General features: G+C 40.6%; 1 protein-coding gene across 1 annotated transcript in view; it reads left to right on the top strand.

Annotated features, from left to right (window-relative positions):
- Positions 1-17,190, top strand: part of XKR8 (XK related 8) — a 35,970-nt gene extending 18,780 nt beyond the window's left edge. Inside the window, exons 2-3 of the mRNA XM_075335968.1 lie at positions 9,201-9,394; positions 14,924-17,190. Of these exons, the coding sequence (XP_075192083.1) occupies positions 9,201-9,394; positions 14,924-15,606 (877 nt within the window). The 3' untranslated portion in view covers positions 15,607-17,190. The remainder of the gene's footprint in view (positions 1-9,200; positions 9,395-14,923) is intronic.
- The last annotated feature ends 3,246 nt before the right edge of the window (positions 17,191-20,436 follow it).

Raw genomic sequence — 20,436 nt, 5'->3', positions numbered from 1 at the left:
CAATGGAGCGCCGAAGAAGAAGGGAATTTTGTTACTTACCGTAAATTCCTTTTCTTCTAGCTCCTATTGGGAGACCCAGCACCCGCCCTGTTGTCCTTCGGGATTGTTGGTTTTGTTCGGGTACACATGTTGTTCATGTTGAACGGTTTTCAGTTCTCCGATGTTACTTCGGAGTGAATTTGTTTAAACCAGTTGTTGGCTTTCCTCCTTCTTGCTTTAGCACTAAAACTGATGAGCCCGTGATCCCACGGGGGGGGTGTATAGCCAGAAGGGGAGGGGCCTTACACTTTTTAGTGTAATGCTTTGTGTGGCCTCCGGAGGCAGTGCTATACACCTCCGAAGGCAGTGCTATACACCCAATCGTCTGGGTCTCCCAATAGGAGCTAGAAGAAAAGGAATTTACGGTAAGTAACAAAATTCCCTTCATTTTCACGGCTCAAAGTTATAAACTTCTGTGAAGCCCCCAGAGGTTCAAAGACCTCACTAAACATCTAAAAAAAATTCCATGAGGGGTCTAGTTTCCAAAATGGGGTAACTTGTGCGGGAGCTCCATTGTTTAGGTACCTCATGGGGGTCTCCAAACGCAACATGGCGTCCCCTAACGATTCCAGACAATTTTGCGTTTGAAAAGTTAAATGGCGCTTCTTGCCTTCCGAGCCCCGCCGTGCACACAAACAAGTGATTTCCACCACATATGAGGTATCGGTATATTCAGGAGAAATTGCACAATACATTTTATGGTGTAATTTTTCCTGATACCCTTGTGAAAATGCTAAATTTTATGGCTAAAGTAACATTTTTGTGTAAAAAAGTAAATTTTAATTTTTTCCTTCCACATTGCTTTGACTCCTGTGAAGCACCTAAAGGGGTAATAAACCTCTTGGATGTGGTTTTGAGTAGCCTGAGGGGTGCAGTTTTTAGAATGGGGTCACTTTTGGGTATTTTTTGTCCCTTAGGCCGCTCAAAGTCACTTCAAATGTGATGTGGTTCCTAAAAAAAGTTTTTTGTAAATTTTGTTGGAAAAATGAGAAATTGCTGATGAACTTTGGCCCCTTCTAACTTCCTAACAAAAAAAAAATTGTTTTGAAAATTGCACTGGTGTAAAGTAGACATGTGGGAAATTTTATTTAGTAACTATTTTGTGTGACATATTTCTCAGATTTATGGGCATAAAATTTCAACTTTTGAAAATTGCGCAATTTTCTAATTTTTCGACAAATTTCTGAAATTTTCAAAAATGAATGCAAAAAAATATCGGCCTAAATTTACTACTTTCATGAAGTACAATATGTCACAAAAAAACAATGTCAGAATCGCTAGGATCCGTTGAAGCGTTCCAGAGTTATAACCTCATAAAGGGACACTGGTCAGAATTGCGCAAAATGGCAAGGTCAGTAAGGTCAAAATAAGCTGGGGGCTGAAGGGGTTAAGGAAACCATGACCTTGTTCAAGTGAATTATGGGGAGATAAGGTATGCACACCAGTGACTATGTAAGGGGAATACATGGAATAGCAGAAACTGCTGTGTGAATACTGACTTGAAAAATCCAATAGCTATATGAAGAGTGAAAATGTGAAAAATGGAATCTGCATTACTGCCATGAACATATGAATCAAGAGAAATTTAGCTACTGAATTGATCAATGCAATAGAGCCCCAACACTACGCCAAAGTATTTCTCTACGTTGGGGTCCCTAGCTTGTGTGTGTCCTCTCATGCAGTTAAAAAAAACTTACCGTGTATGGGAAGCTGAGACCCAGGCTATTTATGCGTATTATATGGATTGGCAATAGGTGTGGTGGGGAGGGTTCACAAACGAAAAACTACTAACAATAACGAATAACGTTTGGAACACCATTCTAAGTCTGAACTGGGTGCAAAAAACCTAAAAAAACATCACTATGGGGAGATAAGGTATGCACACCAGTGACTATGTAAGGGGAATACATGGAATAGCAGAAACTGCTGTGTGAATACTGACTTGAAAAATCCAATAGCTATATGAAGAGTGAAAATGTGAAAAATGGAATCTGCATTACTGCCATGAACATATGAATCAAGAGAAATTTAGCTACTGAATTGATCAATGCAATAGAGCCCCAACACTACGCCAAAGTATTTCTCTACGTTGGGGTCCCTAGCTTGTGTGTGTCCTCTCATGCAGTTAAAAAAACTTACCGTGTATCGGAAGCTGAGACCCAGGCTATTTATGCGTATTATATGGATTGGCAATAGGTGTGGTGGGGAGGGTTCACAAACGAAAAACTACTAACAATAACGAATAACGTTTGGAACACCATTCTAAGTCTGAACTGGGTGCAAAAAACCTAAAAAAACATCACTATGGGGAGATAAGGTATGCACACCAGTGACTATGTAAGGGGAATACATGGAATAGCAGAAACTGCTGTGTGAATACTGACTTGAAAAATCCAATAGCTATATGAAGAGTGAAAATGTGAAAAATGGAATCTGCATTACTGCCATGAACATATGAATCAAGAGAAATTTAGCTACTGAATTGATCAATGCAATAGAGCCCCAACACTACGCCAAAGTATTTCTCTACGTTGGGGTCCCTAGCTTGTGTGTGTCCTCTCATGCAGTTAAAAAAACTTACCGTGTATGGGAAGCTGAGACCCAGGCTATTTATGCGTATTATATGGATTGGCAATAGGTGTGGTGGGGAGGGTTCACAAACGAAAAACTACTAACAATAACGAATAACGTTTGGAACACCATTCTAAGTCTGAACTGGGTGCAAAAAACCTAAAAAAACATCACTATGGGGAGATAAGGTATGCACACCAGTGACTATGTAAGGGGAATACATGGAATAGCAGAAACTGCTGTGTGAATACTGACTTGAAAAATCCAATAGCTATATGAAGAGTGAAAATGTGAAAAATGGAATCTGCATTACTGCCATGAACATATGAATCAAGAGAAATTTAGCTACTGAATTGATCAATGCAATAGAGCCCCAACACTACGCCAAAGTATTTCTCTACGTTGGGGTCCCTAGCTTGTGTGTGTCCTCTCATGCAGTTAAAAAAAACTTACTGTGTATGGGAAGCTGAGACCCAGGCTATTTATGCGTATTATATGGATTGGCAATAGGTGTGGTGGGGAGGGTTCACAAACGAAAAACTACTAACAATAGGGACCCCAACGTAGAGAAATACTTTGGCGTAGTGTTGGGGCTCTATTGCATTGATCAATTCAGTAGCTAAATTTCTCTTGATTCATATGTTCATGGCAGTAATGCAGATTCCATTTTTCACATTTTCACTCTTCATATAGCTATTGGATTTTTCAAGTCAGTATTCACACAGCAGTTTCTGCTATTCCATGTATTCCCCTTACATAGTCACTGGTGTGCATACCTTATCTCCCCATAGTGATGTTTTTTTAGGTTTTTTGCACCCAGTTCAGACTTAGAATGGTGTTCCAAACGTTATTCGTTATTGTTAGTAGTTTTTCGTTTGTGAACCCTCCCCACCACACCTATTGCCAATCCATATAATACGCATAAATAGCCTGGGTCTCAGCTTCCCATACACGGTAAGTTTTTTTAACTGCATGAGAGGACACACACAAGCTAGGGACCCCAACGTAGAGAAATACTTTGGCGTAGTGTTGGGGCTCTATTGCATTGATCAATTCAGTAGCTAAATTTCTCTTGATTCATATGTTCATGGCAGTAATGCAGATTCCATTTTTCACATTTTCACTCTTCATATAGCTATTGGATTTTTCAAGTCAGTATTCACACAGCAGTTTCTGCTATTCCATGTATTCCCCTTACATAGTCACTGGTGTGCATACCTTATCTCCCCATAGTGATGTTTTTTTAGGTTTTTTGCACCCAGTTCAGACTTAGAATGGTGTTCCAAACGTTATTCGTTATTGTTTCTTGTTCAAGTGAATGGCAGGCCCCAATGATCTCACATTACCAAATCATAGGATACATTAGACCTTAACTGGCCGAATCCAGCAGACTAAACGTACATAAAGGATAGTTTCATGAATTTCCACCTAAGTGATATCAGGGAAACGTAGCATCAGAAATATTTGGCCATGTTCCCACATAAACGCTGCAGGTTTTTTTGTGTATAAAAGTTTTATTGTTCAAAGTGGATACGACGCATGAAAACTGCCCACTGTGTGTTTGAAGGCGCTTTTGAATAGGCTGGTTTTTGGAGTGGTTTTTTTTGTTATTCACTGCATGTATAGGCTTTTATGAGGAGCCAGAAAAAATATATGTAAAAAAAACACAATTGCATCTTTAAGTGCAGAATCTCTGTTTATGCACCAAAAACACATAAAATAAGAGTAAAAACCTCAAAATATAATGGCTAGAGTAGATTGGTAATAAGAGTTGTTCTCTTTCATTAAAAGTTACTTTTATTGCAATTATAAAGATACATACCGCTCTGTACTCGCCTTTTCCAGGTCCACTGGCGAATGTTGCTGCTGTTCCCGGTGTCTGGCGTTGCTTGCTGTCCTAATTTACATGGTCAGCGCGGCAGACAATCATTGTATTTAATGGCTCTGAGCGGGGTGTTCCCATAGATGGAACGTAATTTACAAAAAAAAAAAAAAATAATTTTTCTTTATTGAAATATTTTTTTTTTCTTTACACCCAGTGTTCACCATATAACAACACAGTAAATTGTGTGTGTTAGTTATATATATATATATATAATTATATATATATATATATATATATATATATATATATATATATATATATATATATATATATATATATATATATATATATATATATATATATATATATATATATATATATATATATATATATATAACTATCAACAACGATAGAGAGGGAAAATAGGAACTAAACTTATGGGATCCCTAGGAAACCCCAGAGAACTTGTTCCTGCCTGACAGAGGGTATGACACCATACATTTTTGGGCGCCCCCGTTCCACGTCGGCTTACCCTTTCTTTACCCTGCCAATTTAAATAGATCAATTCAGCTGCTTATAAAAAGTCCAAGGATAGAAGAATTAACCACACCAATATTTATCAGAAAAACACTATGAACAAGTGCAAATAACAACACAACGGAATTGTCAATACAACCTCAATTTCAAGATGGACAGAGGAAAAGCAATATAATGCATGGCCTAAAGATGTAGACTATCAGCCATGGATCATCTCTACAAGAATTTCTATAGCTCCCCAGCCTCCTGAGGAACCTTGAATAAAAAGGGGAAACACGTCGAGGCAAGGCGATTTGGCATCTTCAAAGGGAAGTAGCTTATTATTTTTTTCTTCCCATAATGGATGGTAATATGGGTTATCTATACCCAATTTGCATGAGAGTATTCAGCTGCTGATATTTAAGTGCATGGCATGCCTTTAATCATGATAGTTTACTTCTATAGGCAATGCATTATATTGTTTTTCCTCTGTCCATCTTGAAATTGAGGCTGTATTGACAATTCCATTGTGTTATTTGCACTTGTAGGTAGAGAAGTACCAAGTGCACGGCGAAAGGGAAATCCTATGTCTAGGGAGAGGGAAGATAGTGACCCCTGAATGAACCTACTGCTGGTCCCTTGCGTCCCTCACCACCCTAGATAGAATCAGGGATCTGGCTTTGCGCATAAGTGCAGAACCTAAGTATACCTAATGCTGGTTCCTAAAAAGGGAACGGATGGGATGAGCTCTTTGTCAACCCCACTAAATAACTATAGAAGACACAAAGGGGACACACGAGGAAAAGCATGAACTACTTACTTATCATTAGAGGACACAGGTAGGAGGAGTTCAGCAAAGCTTTCAGCAACGATACTACAGAGGAGTACAAACCACCTGCTTGCAACCTGAAAATATCACCAGCACAGTCTAAAGGAAGGAAGGGGAATTTAAACACCAAGGGAATACTGACAATCAACTGCTGGGTGGAAGTCGAGCTCCTGCTGGGTCCAAAAGGGAGAGAGCTGAATCCAGCAGGAAAGATCCCTATCAATGGAAAGTCAGGGAACATTCTGCACAGCCAGACGCTGTGACCTTCAATGGCCAGAAACCACGACTGTCTGTCACACGTCACACACCCGTGATACTTGGGTCCACATAAACAGTTGCCAGAAGAATTATATTTTCTAATAGCAGTGTCTCTCTCTGTTTCATTGAAGCAGCAATGACATCTGCAATAAAACCTCCTCTTTGGGACAAAGCAAAACAGCAAGTTCTTCCACCCCTTTATGAAACTGCCCAGAGTTAACCTCAGCCTATAATTTTTTTAGTCACTGTAAATTAGCTGATAAGCAATGCCTTCAATTTAGCCACCTGTGTCCATTGACCTTCATTTAGTGTTACCTGAGGGTTGACCATGTCTATAAGAAAGGGTTTCAGCTCAAGCAATTGCTTAATCTATTGCTGCCCTACAGAGTGGTTTGATTTACAATTGCTCCTTTCCCAGCCATTTTAAGGGTTCTGGCAGCAGTTCCAGCATGTTCTTCTTGTTCACTATCTCTTACTGCCAGCTGCAGCGTGTGCACCACACAGCGCATGTGATAAAAAGGAGAGAGCTGTGAAGCAGCTTCAACAGATCATCTAATTCTAAAGTATCATTTTGCTGTTCTCCTGTAGTAATATGTTTGTTCCTCAGTTACAGGAACAGGACTGTGGCTTTCCATCTCACACATACTGAATCTGATGTTCTCTTCTAGCTGCTGTTCACCTTCATTATTCTTATTCATCAGTTTAGTTATAGTTATGGGTGAAGCATTGTCAGTTACAATAGCAAGAACCTGTTCTTTTTTGAGTGTATAATCTTGCAGAACGTTTTCCACTAAGGCCTGGAGAAACTGTATCGTGTGACGTGCTTTAGTATCTTATACTGCCAGTGTCTTGGTAACAATTTTTTTGTCGTCACATACAAATCGAATGTTCATAGTAAAATAGTTCACTCTGTGACAAGTACAGACATCCATTTTAAGAAATATAAAAGAGTCTCTTGACAGTCTTTTTAAGATCTTCCTTTTGGCTAAGGGCATCTTCAGTCACTATTTTTCTAATACTTTCTCTTTCCAGAGAATCACCAAGTTTGCGAGCCATTTGTCCATTAAGAGCTGTAAAAGCCGATTGTGCAAATAATGGTACACGGTCCTTCACAGCAAGTGCTATGTGCTGTCTTTCAACCCCTTAACGACCGCCTTTTAACAGCAAAAGTTAAGGGGCCTTATTCCTCAGCACCGCTTTTTAACAGCACTCAGAAAAAAGGGTATAGCACCCACCCAGCGCTGGAAAATCTCCAGGGATTCAGGTACTTGGGTATCCGAAACCCTGGAGATCACGATCCAGGTCATTTTTTTCCGGTCCCCAGTCACGTGATTTCCATTGTACACCGTATAACGGCGATCATGTAAGAGTTAATGCAGCGCCGGTCAAAAAAAATAAATAATTTCTTTCCCATCTGACATGATTAAACATGTCAGATGGAAGAGAAAGGTCCTTCCCCGGTGTAGCCAAAATGCCCCTATGGTCACCCGACCTGCTTTAGATCTTTAAAATTGGCGAGCGCATGAGTTGTGCACCCATTGCAATCATCCACCTCCTCTGATTTTTCTCCCATCTGACATGTCAAATGGAAGAGAAATACTCTCTCCAGGCATCCCCCAGTACCTTCTTTAGCACCGAGTCCCCCACAGCCCATCCTTCTTTTCTTCTGTAAAAATGTCGGGCCAATGCACAGAGAGACAGCTTCTCAGTGAACAGTGAGACCGGTGATATCAGTATGGTGATGTCACTGAGGTTACTGCAGTTCACACTGCCCTGTGAAGTGTACCTTTAGTAATCTCATTGAGATCACCGCGAGCACACTCCACACATGAAGTGCCAGCACTTCCAGAATATATCCTGGAAGACTGAGTCATTGTGACACCTCCAAAATGGATTACGGCAGACAGGAGTGAGATTTTTTTTTCCTTGCAATTTTTTTTTAATAAATTGGTGAAAGAGGGAATGTGTTGGGGAGTGTTTTTTCAAATAAAAGTTTGTTCTACTCAGGAGAAATTGCACAGTGAATTTTATGGTGCTTTTTTTCCTGATTGCTTTTTTTCTACAAGATTATCTGGTTGAAGTAACAATTTTATGGTAAAAATGTATTTTTTTTATTTTCACGGCTTAATGTTCTAAAATTCTGTGAAGCACCCGGAGTTCATGGTGCTCACCATTGAAGATGGGTCATGGATGAGTCTTCCAGCATAACAATGACCTGAAACATACAGTCAAGGCAGCTAAGGCGTGGCTCTGTAAGAAGCAATTCAAGGTCCTGGAGTGGCCTAGCCACTCTCCAGCCCTGAACCCAATAGAGAATCTTTGGAGGGGGCTGAAACTCAATGTAGCCCAGAGACAGCCCCGAGCGTAAGAAGCATTTCAAAGTCCTAGAGTGGCCTAGCCATTCTCCAGACCTGAATCCAATAGAAAATCTTTGGAGGGAGCTGAAACTCAATGTTACCCAGAGACAGCTGTGAAACCTGAAAGATCTGGAGATCATCTGTATGGAGGAGTGGCCCAAAATCCCTGCTGCAGTGTGTGCAACCTGCTCAAGAACTACAGGAACGTCTGACCTCTGTAATTGCAAACAAAGGTTTCTACCAAATATTAAGTTCTGTTTTTCTATGGTATCAAATACTTATTTCACCCAATAAAATGCAAATTATTTAAAAATCATACAATGTGATTTTTTTTTTTTGTCTGTCACAGGTGAAGTGTACCTACGATAAAATTACAGACCTCTCCATTCTTTGTAGGTGGGAAAACATGCAAAATTGGCAGTGTATCATATACTTATTTTCTCCACTGTATGTATATACATGTCCTCATCGATCCTGTTACCGTGTGCCAGGCTTAGGCTTGATATACCACACTTGTGACTTGCATAGATTATTTAGGCAAATGAGAAATGCTCACTAACCCAGATTTAGACAAAATTGTGTACATTTTAGATTAAAAAGCTTTTTGTGTATAGTAAAAGTCTTGGATCTTAGAGTTCAGCTGATGAAAAATAGGAACAAAATAAAGTGTGTTTATATTTTTGTTCAGTGTATATATGCGAATAAACTTTATTTTACTTTCATATTCTTTGGCTAACGTTTAGGGAAAACATGAAGGTGCGGGAAGAGAACTTTGTTTTATTAACAGTTTGCTATGTTTTTTCAGGTGTATACATTCACTAGAAGTGGGCTTCGCTGCATACAGGAACCCAAAGGATGACCAGTTTAAAGATTACGCTTACTTCCTCACCCATGACATCAGTATGATGCGGCTCATGGAGACTTTTCTAGAAAACACACCTCAGCTCATCCTTGTGATCTATATAATTATAGAAAGAGAAGCAATAGAGTCTTTTCAATGTGAGTAGACAGAAAAAGAATGTAACAGCATCTGGCATACAGATGAGTGTATTTAGAGATTTGCAGATTTGTCTGGAATAGATTGTAAATACTACATTGCATTTGCAGAGACCCCCACCAGTGGTCCGGATTTTAAAAATTGAACCTCTCAAGGAATTAATTTGGGGATGTAATTAGCATTTTTAAACCAGAGATGCTTCACAGAATTTTAAGATTAGGCTGTGTAAACCCCCACCAAAAAGTGTTTCCTGTACATGTTACTTTTAATCTCAATTTCAGGTTTTTTGCTGCAGATTTATCATCTTACTATTGACTGAGGAAAATTCAGCATAAAAACGCATGTCAAAAACACAACCATTTTTACCCCTTAACAATCGCGGGCAGTAAAGTTACGTCCTAGCGGTCATAGTGTTAATCTCCCCCTGCTGCTGCCAGAAGCAGGAGGGAGATGAGCGCACATCTTAGCTGATTTATACAGATGACGTGTGCCTGCTAGGCACAAGCAGAATCGCTATTCATCCATACCTTTTAACCCCTTAAATGGCGCTGTCAATATCCGTACTCACAGCCCAATACTGGAAGTCACGTGACTTCTGGTGGTTTTCATGGTAGCACAGGGTCATGTGATGACTTATGTGGCTCACATGATTCATTTACTGTTTCACCCAGCCGAGAGCTGTGTGAGACAGGAGATGAGCATATCTGGTGTTCACAGCTGTGTAGCTGTGATCAGCAGATATGGAAGAGTTATCAGACAGCTGATCGTTATAGTCCCCTAGGGCACCTAGTAAAATAAAAAAGTGCAAAAAAAGGTTTCAAAAATAACAAAAACCCTACAAGTTCAAATCACCCCCCTTTCGCCCCATTGGAAATTAAAAAAAAAACACACATTTGGTATCGCCGCATTCAGAAATGCCCGATCTCTGAAAATATAAAATCAATTAACCTGATCAGTAAACGGCGTAATGGAAAAAAAAATCCGAACTCCAAAATTACATTTTTTGGTCGCCACAAATTTTGCGCTTAATGCAACAACAGGAGATCAAAACGTAACATCTACGCAAAAATTGTACCGTTAAAACAGTCAGCTCAAGACACAAAAAATAAGCAGTCACAGCCATAAATCCTGAAAAATTAGACCGCCAAGGGTCTTGGAAAATGGCGCAAAACGTATGCCACTTTTTGCACAAACCTGATATTTTGACCCCTTAGATAAAAGTAAACCTATTCATGTTTGGGGTCTACCAACTCATATTGACCTGAGGCATCACACCCACACATCAGTTTTACCTTATAGGGAACACAGTGAATAAAATATCTCCAAAACTATAGTGCAATTGCAATTTTTCTGCATTTGGAATTTTTTGCCGTTTTCTAGTACACTATATGGTAAAACTCAGTTTCATTTAAAAGTGCAGCTCGTTCCGCAAAAAACAAGCCCTCACACCATATTGACTGAAAAATAAAGTTACGTCTCTCGGAAAAAGAATGGCGGAAAAAAAACGGAAAGGGCAAAATCTGCCAGTCGTGAAGTGGTTAAGCAGTGTTTTTTCTGCTAAGAAATGGTGCAGAAATTTCTGTATCAAATACTTAATATGTGCGCATACCCTAAATATGCCAACTTAGTGCTGATACATTGTGCCTAGCGTGTGCTACTGGACACACACACACACACACACACACCCCAAACATGTGGATGCTGACTGTGGTTTAGGCACACACAGGAGCTAAAAATAGAGGGATATGAGTACTCAGATAGGAATGGATTTTATTTGAAGGAGGTGGTGAGCCATGTCGTTTTTCCAGAGCCTTTGAGCTACCTGTGGGGTGAAAATGCTTAAAAGGGAACCTGTCACCAAATTTGCTGACTATAAGCTGTGGCTACCTTCAGTGGGCTCTTATATACAGTATTCTAACATGCTGTATAAGAGCCCAGGCTGCTGTGTAGAACATAAAAATGACTTTATAATACTTACCTAAACGGTCGGTGCAGAGCAGACAGGTCGGATGGGTGGCTCCATTCTCCGGTACTGGCGCCTCCTCTTTTGGTCATCTTTATCCTCCTTCTGAAGCCTGGGTGCATGATGCGCCGGTATTGAGGTCCTACGCAGGCGCACTACAATACTTTGATCTGCGCTTGCGCAGGACCTCAATGCCGGCGCATCATGCACCCAGGCTTCAGAAGGAGGAGGACAAAGATGGCCGAAAGAGGAGGTGCACCCGGAGAACGGAGACACCCATTTGACCAGTCTGCACTGCACCGATCGTTTAGGTGAGTATTATAAAGTCATTTTTACGTTCTACACAGTGGCCTGGGCTCTTATATACAGCATACTAACATGCTGTATATAAGAGCCCACTGGTGGTGGCCGCAGCTTATAGTCACCAAATCTGGTGACAGGTTCCCTTTAAGTCTTGTTTTTTGTGGGATCAGTTGATGTTTTTAGTGGTACCATTTTGGAGGTTTATACAATTTTTTTTTTTTTTTTTTTTATCACTTACATCAGGGTTTTTGTGAAAACCCCAAAATAAATCCTGATGGATTTCTTTAAATATAATGAGGCAGATGGAATCACTTTAGACTCCATCTGGCCTCTGTTCCAGCAGTGTTCCATCTTTTTAGACATGCACACAATGGTGTCGACCACACTTTTCTATTCTGAAAACACAGACAATGTCTAGATAGACAGAAGCCTAGCAGATTTGGTTGTTTCATTTGAATTCTTTTTGGTGATTAAGATGGAAACTATGAGGCAAGTGCTCATCGTTTACCATATGCTAAAAGCGAACCAAGCTTTAGGTTATGTTCTGAGATTGAGTTTTTGATACTGCATATTTTCGCTACGCAGAAAATGCAGGTTCTTAAGATTTCCAGCAAAGGGATGGGATGTATAGAAATTTCATGCCCACTGTGCTTTTTTATTTTGTAATGCAGCGTAAACTGACTTGCAGTACGTTTTAAAAAAATCTGCAATGTTTTCTACTCTGCAGATACGATGAGTTCTATGTGCAGATTTACGCCATAGAATTGCATCAGATGTGCAAGATCGGCAGGTTGTGTTTTTAGTGCGTTTTTGCTCTGAATATGCACAAAAAATATATATGTAATCCACACACGACTGTGTCGAAGTTTTATTAAAGCCAAATACCAGGAAGTATCAAAAACATAGCAGCTTTATTTAAAACATGACAAACCAACAAGAAGCAAAAGAGTAGAATGCATGTAACCTAATTTACTCAATATGATCAGAAATGCTACAGATTTGTGGTCCCCTTACTCTAATTTAGATTCCCTTTCATTTAATGTGCTAACATACTATTTCTAGCCTTGAATTGATTACCTAGCATATCAAGAAAAATAGTACACGATTGGTATTTGTCACCCAGTTTCAGAATACACACCCATCAATTTATTAGGGTGGAAGTTCATAGTGCCAGGTGTGAACATTGTGCAATCCATGCTGAATCATTTCTGCCATAAGTATAAATTAATAAGCGAGTGGCAAAATAGTGTCATCACTTTAAAAAGAACCACATAGCCACTTAGGAGCTGGGTTGCACTAAAGTCTTACAACAAATGGCTAGAAGTGTTTGAGGCACTTTTGGAAAACTTTACATTTGTCTTTTTTTTGCTTGTTCAAGTATACCATGTGAAAGTGATAGAACCCTAATAATCAATAATGGGTGAGTGTACTCAGTACTTAACCGAGCATCAGGGTACTCTGCCAAGTATCATGGGTGCTCGGATGTGTCGTCAATGAAACACCGTACACAAAGCACAGGCTTGCTTCACTGAATGATGGGAGCAGGCACCCCAGTGAGAGCCACTTTCAGTCTGCGAATGGCTCTCACCGAGGGTAGAAACAACATTTTCAGATGTAGAGTATCAAAAAAAAACACCTCCCTTCCTCAGAAATGCTGTTTCTTGATGACCATGAGTAGAGAGCCGAACTGCCCAGTCATTGACTTTCATTATTCTCGTTGAGTTGAGCCCTTCTAAAGCGTCTGACCTGCTTAGCTACATTAAGGAGCATTTGAGCTTCGCATTGTTCACTCATCATTACAAGTATCACACACAGTACTGCACGCCCATCACTACTAATAATGCATTTACACTAGCTGACTTGCTTTGATTAATGCTGGTTACCAATGATTGGTAATATTCTGTGAAAATAGGCTGCAGTCATTTTTCGACATCTTCACCTTGGCTGATGATACAAAACAGAGAGCACACCACGCTCCTGTTTTAAATTAAATAATTCAAAACAAAAAATGTGGACAGCTGTGGTCTGGTATTCTCAGACTAGGGAGGTCCACAGTAATTGTACACTCCCCAGCCTAAAAATAGCAGGCCAAAGCTGCCCCAGAAATGGTGCATCCATTAGATGTGCTAATCCTGGTGCTTTGACCCAGGTCATCTCGTTGCTCTGGTGTGGTAGCAAATGGGGTAATATATGGGGTTGATACCAGCTGTGTAATGTAACCTGGCATCAAGCCCTGGTATTAGTGATGTCACGGCATCTATCAGATACCCAACGTCACTAACCCAGTCAGTAATAAGAAGAAAAAAAAGACCAATTTTTATTTGAAAAAACACTTGCCAACACATTCCCTCTTTCACAATTTATTGGAAAGAAAAATCAAATCCGGGTCCGGCGTAAGCCAACAAGGAGGTCGCACGATGATCCATACGCACTGTCCCAGTCAATGAAGAACAGAATGTTCCCCATCGGCTGGGAGAGCAGTGCAATGACCTGAGCTAACATTAGGTCAGCTCAGGTCACTGCAAGGCATAACGAGCACAGACGTTATGAGCTTAGCTAGGTATGTTACCTGCGGTGATTAACTCTGCTGAACTGATGCCACCGCTCGCCACTGACTTCCATCGTCAGCCGTGTTCACAAGTGAAGTATCGTGAGCTGCACGTGACGTCACCGCTTGTCAGTCTCGGGCCGCTCACGAGACTTGATGTGAGAACGCGGTGGGCATGGAAGTCAGTGACGAGCGTGGACATCAGGAGTACATCAGACTTCATGACCGCAGGTAATGTACTTTCCGAACCTCCTAACGGCAGTGCTTGTCATCCCAGCGCCTGCTCGCACACTGCAGTGCGAGCAGCTGCTAGGCTGGCAGGGGAATTTAACACAGACTGCAGGGGCACCTGACGGAAGCCACACAGAAGTGCTTCAGTGTGGCTTCCGGGGATTTTGCGAACCTATTGACTTGTGTTACGGTGCACAATTACGAAATAATATAGGACATGTTCCATAATAACGGAATAGACATACGGACTCCGATGTGTTTCCGTGCGCCATCCGATCCTACACAAAAGACGTTGAAAAGATGGTCTTGTCAGTAGGTCTGCAAAAAAACAGGAACTGACCAGGACAAACGGAATGGATGTCTGAATGAGCCCTTATCCTGCAGCTTAACTCTTTATCTGCAGGTTAATACTGTTTGGGGGAATATGTTACCTCGAAAGAAACTAACATGATGCTACAAAAATAACTCCCTTGTTTGTTTTATTAGATGTCAGCATTTCCATGTCATTTATCTGTATCAGCTGGGCGATTCTGGATTACCATCAATCATTGAGATTGTTCCTAAAGGGAAAATACAAGCTTGGCATCCTTTCTTCAGCCATCTACTACTTCTGGAACTTTTGTCTCATCTCATCACGCATCCTGTGCATCACAACCTTCACAGTCACTTTACCTTGGATGATTGCTGTGCATTTTGTTTTTCTCTGGTGTGCTCTCTTTCTATGGACAACGCTGCAGAAGACAACATTTATGAAGCACAACTGTCTGGAAAATGTCTACAGAGCTACAGTGGCCATCATTCTTTATTTTTCATGGTTTAACATTGCAGATGGAAGAACACTCTACAGATGTGTTATCTATCATTTCTTCATAACGATAGATAGTATCTTACTTATAGTGACTTGGGCGATATTCAAATCTCCATCCATTTTGGATAATTATGAAACTCCTATTATTGTAACCAACATAGTATTTATTGCTGTAGGTCTTGTTTTTAGAATAATTTATTATAAGTGTCTACACCCCAATGTTCTCAATGAAACAGCAGAGTGCTTTGATGAGCCAGATGGCATAAAAGAGGTAGGAGCAAATACAAAGTTACTTTCAAGAGTTAAGACTGGGCAAAAAATGAATTATAGAATTGCCTATTTAACAGCGCAAATATACTAGGACAACTGTGTTGTTAATACATAATTCTCAACTTCAGTCTCCTCATATTTGTACTATATTTCAGTAGCAAATGTCATTTAAAGAAGCTATAACAGTTTGTGGAGCCTCTCATAGCTATAGTTCAAGCCTTTTAGTAAAATAAGCCATAAAATCCTTACCATGAACACTTCTCATACAGATACTTTACCCTGAAGAAACTATTTAAAGACATGGCCACTATTTTCAGATATTTGTTGTATATGTAAAATTTTGAGAGGCACCTAGAACAAAATTCCATATTTTTTTATTAGGGCATATTAGGCATTGGGTATGTTTTTTTTATCAGTGTATCCATCTGAAAATTGCTCTAGAAAGGCTTGAAAATTATTCTTATTTATGCTTTCTGCAAAATCCCTTTGCTGTTGATATGTTCAGTAGTTTAATTTCCGCCACTGCTGCAGGTTTTGAAAAGAATGTGCATTTCCTTTTTCTTTCTTTCTTTATTTTTTAATGACACCTGCTGGAATCTACTTCAAACTAGGCACTGACCAGACAGGAGGCTGCAAAAAAAAAAACAAACCAAAAAAAAACCCCAAAACTTCAGGAAAAAAAACACTTAGAAAAATGTTTCAAGTCTGCTAGGAAATTGAAAAATCTCCAAAAATTCCTCCAAGGAGGACTGTTTCCAGAACAAGCTACCACAACAAACTATTTGTGTCCCTTAAGACTATGTGTGCACGTCGCCTTTTTTTGTGACCACAAAGATGCAGTGTTTGTGTGTTTTTAACCGCTAACAAACGCACAAAAACCGCACCCGCGGTAAAACCGCATGCATTTTTGCGCATTTTACGCTGCGTTTTTCCCAATGCATTGCATGGGTGAAAAACGCTGGCAAAACCGCAGAAATAATTGACATGTTGCATCTTTGCGGACACTACAAAAACGCACAAAAAAAAAAACTGCACTGTGCGGACAACAAAAATGACTTTGTTGGGGAAGTAAAGTCATGCAGTTTTAAGACCAAAACCGCACCCGAAAAACGAGCAAAAACGCAGTGAAAAACGCACCGTGCGCACATAGCCAAGAAGCTTGCTTCTCTCCCCCACCTAAAAAAGAAATACCATCATTTTCTTTCACATTTTTGCCCTGTTTTTTTTTTGTTGAATAATCAGTACCTCCCATTAATCAGTAGCTTGTAAAAGAAGCTTTGGCAACAATAGCTGAGGTCTGTTTCATGACTCAATTTTGGTTCAGTTTTATTTTTTGGATAGATAGTCTCACATTTGACTTTAGAATACTTTGGTATACAGTAAAGTTCAACATGAAATTAGTGACTGTAAGGTGCACGGTTCCCAATCATCACCCTTCTAACACGGTGATCAACAGCTGGTATAAGGGGTTTGTGTTTTGGCTTTCACAAAATTTGGCACAAGGCATTGTTACACTTTGGGGGTCATCTGTTCATGCAGCCATGTTCTAGAGACTTCCTTCTGGAAAGCCTTTCTCACAAGCCATACTTGTTCAGCCATTTACAAATTGTATTGTTATGAACTTAAAAGGGAACCTGTCACCAGTTTTTTGGCGTATAAGCTGGGCCACCACCACCGGGCTCTTATATACAGCATTCTAACATGCTGTATATAAGAGCCCAGGCCGGGGGTATAACATAAAAAACACTTTACAATACTTACATAACGGTCGCGCTGTGGGCCTTATGGGCGTTTCCGTTGTCGCCTCTTTTGGCCATCTTTGTTCTCCTTCTTCTCTAGCCACAGTGCATGACGAGTCAGACGTCGAACACAGTCGCCGGCATTCAGGGCCTGAGCAGGGCAGATCGAAGTATTGTAGTGCGCCTGCGCAGGACCAGCGAGTGTGTATGACATAGCCGCATCATGCACCCAGGCTTCAGAAAGAGGACGAAGATGGCCGAAAGAGGCGGCGCCGGCACTGGACACGCCCATAAGGCCCACAGGGCGACCGTTAGGTAAGTATTATAAAGTGTTTTTCATGTTATACCCCCGGCCTGGGTTCTAATATACAGCATGTTAGAATGCTGTATATAAGAGCCCGGTGGTGGTGGCCGCAGCTTATACGCCAAAAAAGCGGTGACAGGTTCCCTTTAAACATTTAACATGCTGAGGGCCTTTAGCGTCTGAGCTGTATTTTTTTTTTTTTTATTTATGAGCATTGCAAAGTTTTCCCAGCAAATACACACCACAGTCAGATTAACAGTCGTGAATGTTTTCCCCTTGTGAATATTTTGCTTACTCTGTAGAGATGGACTCCAAATTATTTTGGAAATGACCTCATATCCTTCCCAGATTCATGGGCAGCAACAATTGCTGATGACTTTTCTCCTTAACATTAACACACAGCTGAAAACTCCAGACCAGCAAAGTGACAAATCTTCTGCTTTTATATAAGAATTAACTATTAAGGCATTTGATTAGCAGCTGGCTAATCCTCACCTTATTTCATACAGAAATTTAGACAAAAAAATGCTTAGATTTTACACACATACTAATGTATTTTAACTTAGATTTTGTATAATGGCAGTATGCACCGTATTTTTCGCTTTATAAGACGCACTTTTGTTCCCCCAAATATTGGGGGAAAGTAGGGGGTGCACCTTATAATCCGAATATACGAGGGGGGGTGAGATAGAGATATATTATAAATTATTATATTATATACACACACACACACACACACATATATATACATATACATACACTGCAGGGTCCAGGGGAGGTGGGGGCAGCTCTGGAGCGGTGCTGGGCGCTTGTGAAAGCTGCAGGAGGGAGCCTTAGATCTCCTGCTCCCGCTCATATAATATGCACTGCCGCTGTCTATCACCGTGGTGCTGAAACCGCACCGCAGCGATGAGCTGGGGCAGCGGCGCATATTTTATCTGCCTGTGCCCTCCTTTGATCGCACATGATCCCCCCTGTGTTAGATATGGCCCCCATACTGCTGCCCGTAGTGAAATAAAAAAAGCTTTACTTACCGCCAGCGCTGATCTCCCGGTGTCTCTGCTGCTGCTGTATGTGATCAGGCATGCAGAGATGATATCACTCCGCTGTGCCGATCACATGACCGGCACCGAGAACCAGGAAGTGGAGGAGGAGCTCAACCACACGGAGGGAGACACGAGGGATTACAGCGCTGAGAAGGTAAGGAAAGAGTGTTTTATTTTACTATGGGCAGCAGCATGGGGGCCATATCTAACACAGGGGAGGTGTGCCATCTATAGGGGCCATGGGCAGCACACTTGGGGGCCATATCAAACACAGGGGAGGTGTCCCATCTATAGGGGCCATGGGCAGCACACATGGGGGCCATATCAAACACAGGGGAGGTGTGCCATCTATAGGGGGACGTGTGCAATCCATAGGGGGCCATGGGCAGCACAGGGGAGCATGTGACATAAGTAGGGGACATGTGCCAGCAATAGGGGATGTGTGTCATCAATGGGGGACATGTCCCAGCACAAGGGGCTATATTTAATATAAGGGGGCCATATCCAGATTAAGGTGGGCTAATTTTAGGATGGGGGGCTATGAGGGACATATACCCTATATGATTTGTTAGACGGACATTGGCATTATAAGATGGACCCCATTTGACATTAAAAAAAAAATTCTCTTTTCCTTCACCAAATTTGGGGGTGCGTCTTATATAGCGAAAAATACGGTAATATGTCATGGATTAGTCATCTGAGGTTGTATTTACCTAAAGGCCAGATGTAAAAGCATATAAATCACAGAGGGTGTAAGTAGTTTATATCATAATTGTTTAATCATATGACTGCTTGGCTCTCTAGGACATAATAGTCTGCAGCAATGAACCACCGATGCTAGCTGCAATTGCTGCCAGTTAACCACTTAAGTTCCGCTGTCAAGCTTTGACAAAGGTGTTTATGTGATACAGTCCTGGAGAGGTGTTTGTTGAAACTTCAATATCATCACGTGGCAGTTTACTGTAATGGCCTGCGGGTGGGCTTTCTGAAGGCTTGCCGCACCACCAACCACCTTGGAACTCATCCACGATTTAAACTTCATAAGTGATCATGAATTGAACTCTCACTGCAATATTGCAGAATACAGTACAAACAACTGCAGATTAAAAGCACTTTGGAAGATATTTAAAAAACATCACAATTTAGGTTTTTTTGTTCACAATATCTCCCACCAAACATATCATTGAAAGCTATCAAGAAGTCATACATACCTCAAAATGGTATAAAAATGGCAGCTCCGTACAAAACAAGTTCTCATACAGCTAAATTGATATTGCATTAAAATGTCATGAATCTAATTTAAAAGAAAAAAAAAAAGCGACAAACCAATATTTTGTTTTCCTGAGTTCAGATCTTTTTGAAGCCAGTACTATGTAAGTCTGGTATTTCTATAACTCAACTGACCTGAAGATATGTCTGTCAAAAACAATCCCTCATACAGCCATGTTGACTGAAAACTAAAGTAGGAAAAAGCAAAAAAGAAGATTGTCTGCTTCATTAAAGCATATCGTATCCTTAGGTTTTACTAGCTGGAACAACCAGTGTATGATCATTTAGTGCCTTCAAAGAAAAGTAATAGAAAGCTTGTAGGGATTCTTGTAGGGAACCTTCTGAAGGACAAGGAATTTTCTTTTATGGGTTGACATGTACCATATCTGTATAATGCATCAGCAGCATTGTGGAAAATATTACAAAATTTCAGTCATATGCTATAGAAAAAAAGCCATACAAATTGACCTGGCTTTAGATTTAGGCAATGTGCCCACAAGAGATTAAACCTGCGGATTTATCTGCGGAAAATCCGCGGATTTTCTGGATTTTCCAGATAAATC

This window comes from Anomaloglossus baeobatrachus, chromosome 2 (genome assembly GCF_048569485.1).
Source record: "Anomaloglossus baeobatrachus isolate aAnoBae1 chromosome 2, aAnoBae1.hap1, whole genome shotgun sequence".
NCBI lineage: Eukaryota > Metazoa > Chordata > Amphibia > Anura > Aromobatidae > Anomaloglossus > Anomaloglossus baeobatrachus.
Note: the sequence above shows the minus strand (reverse complement) of the source record. Positions and strands in the feature narration are given on the sequence as shown.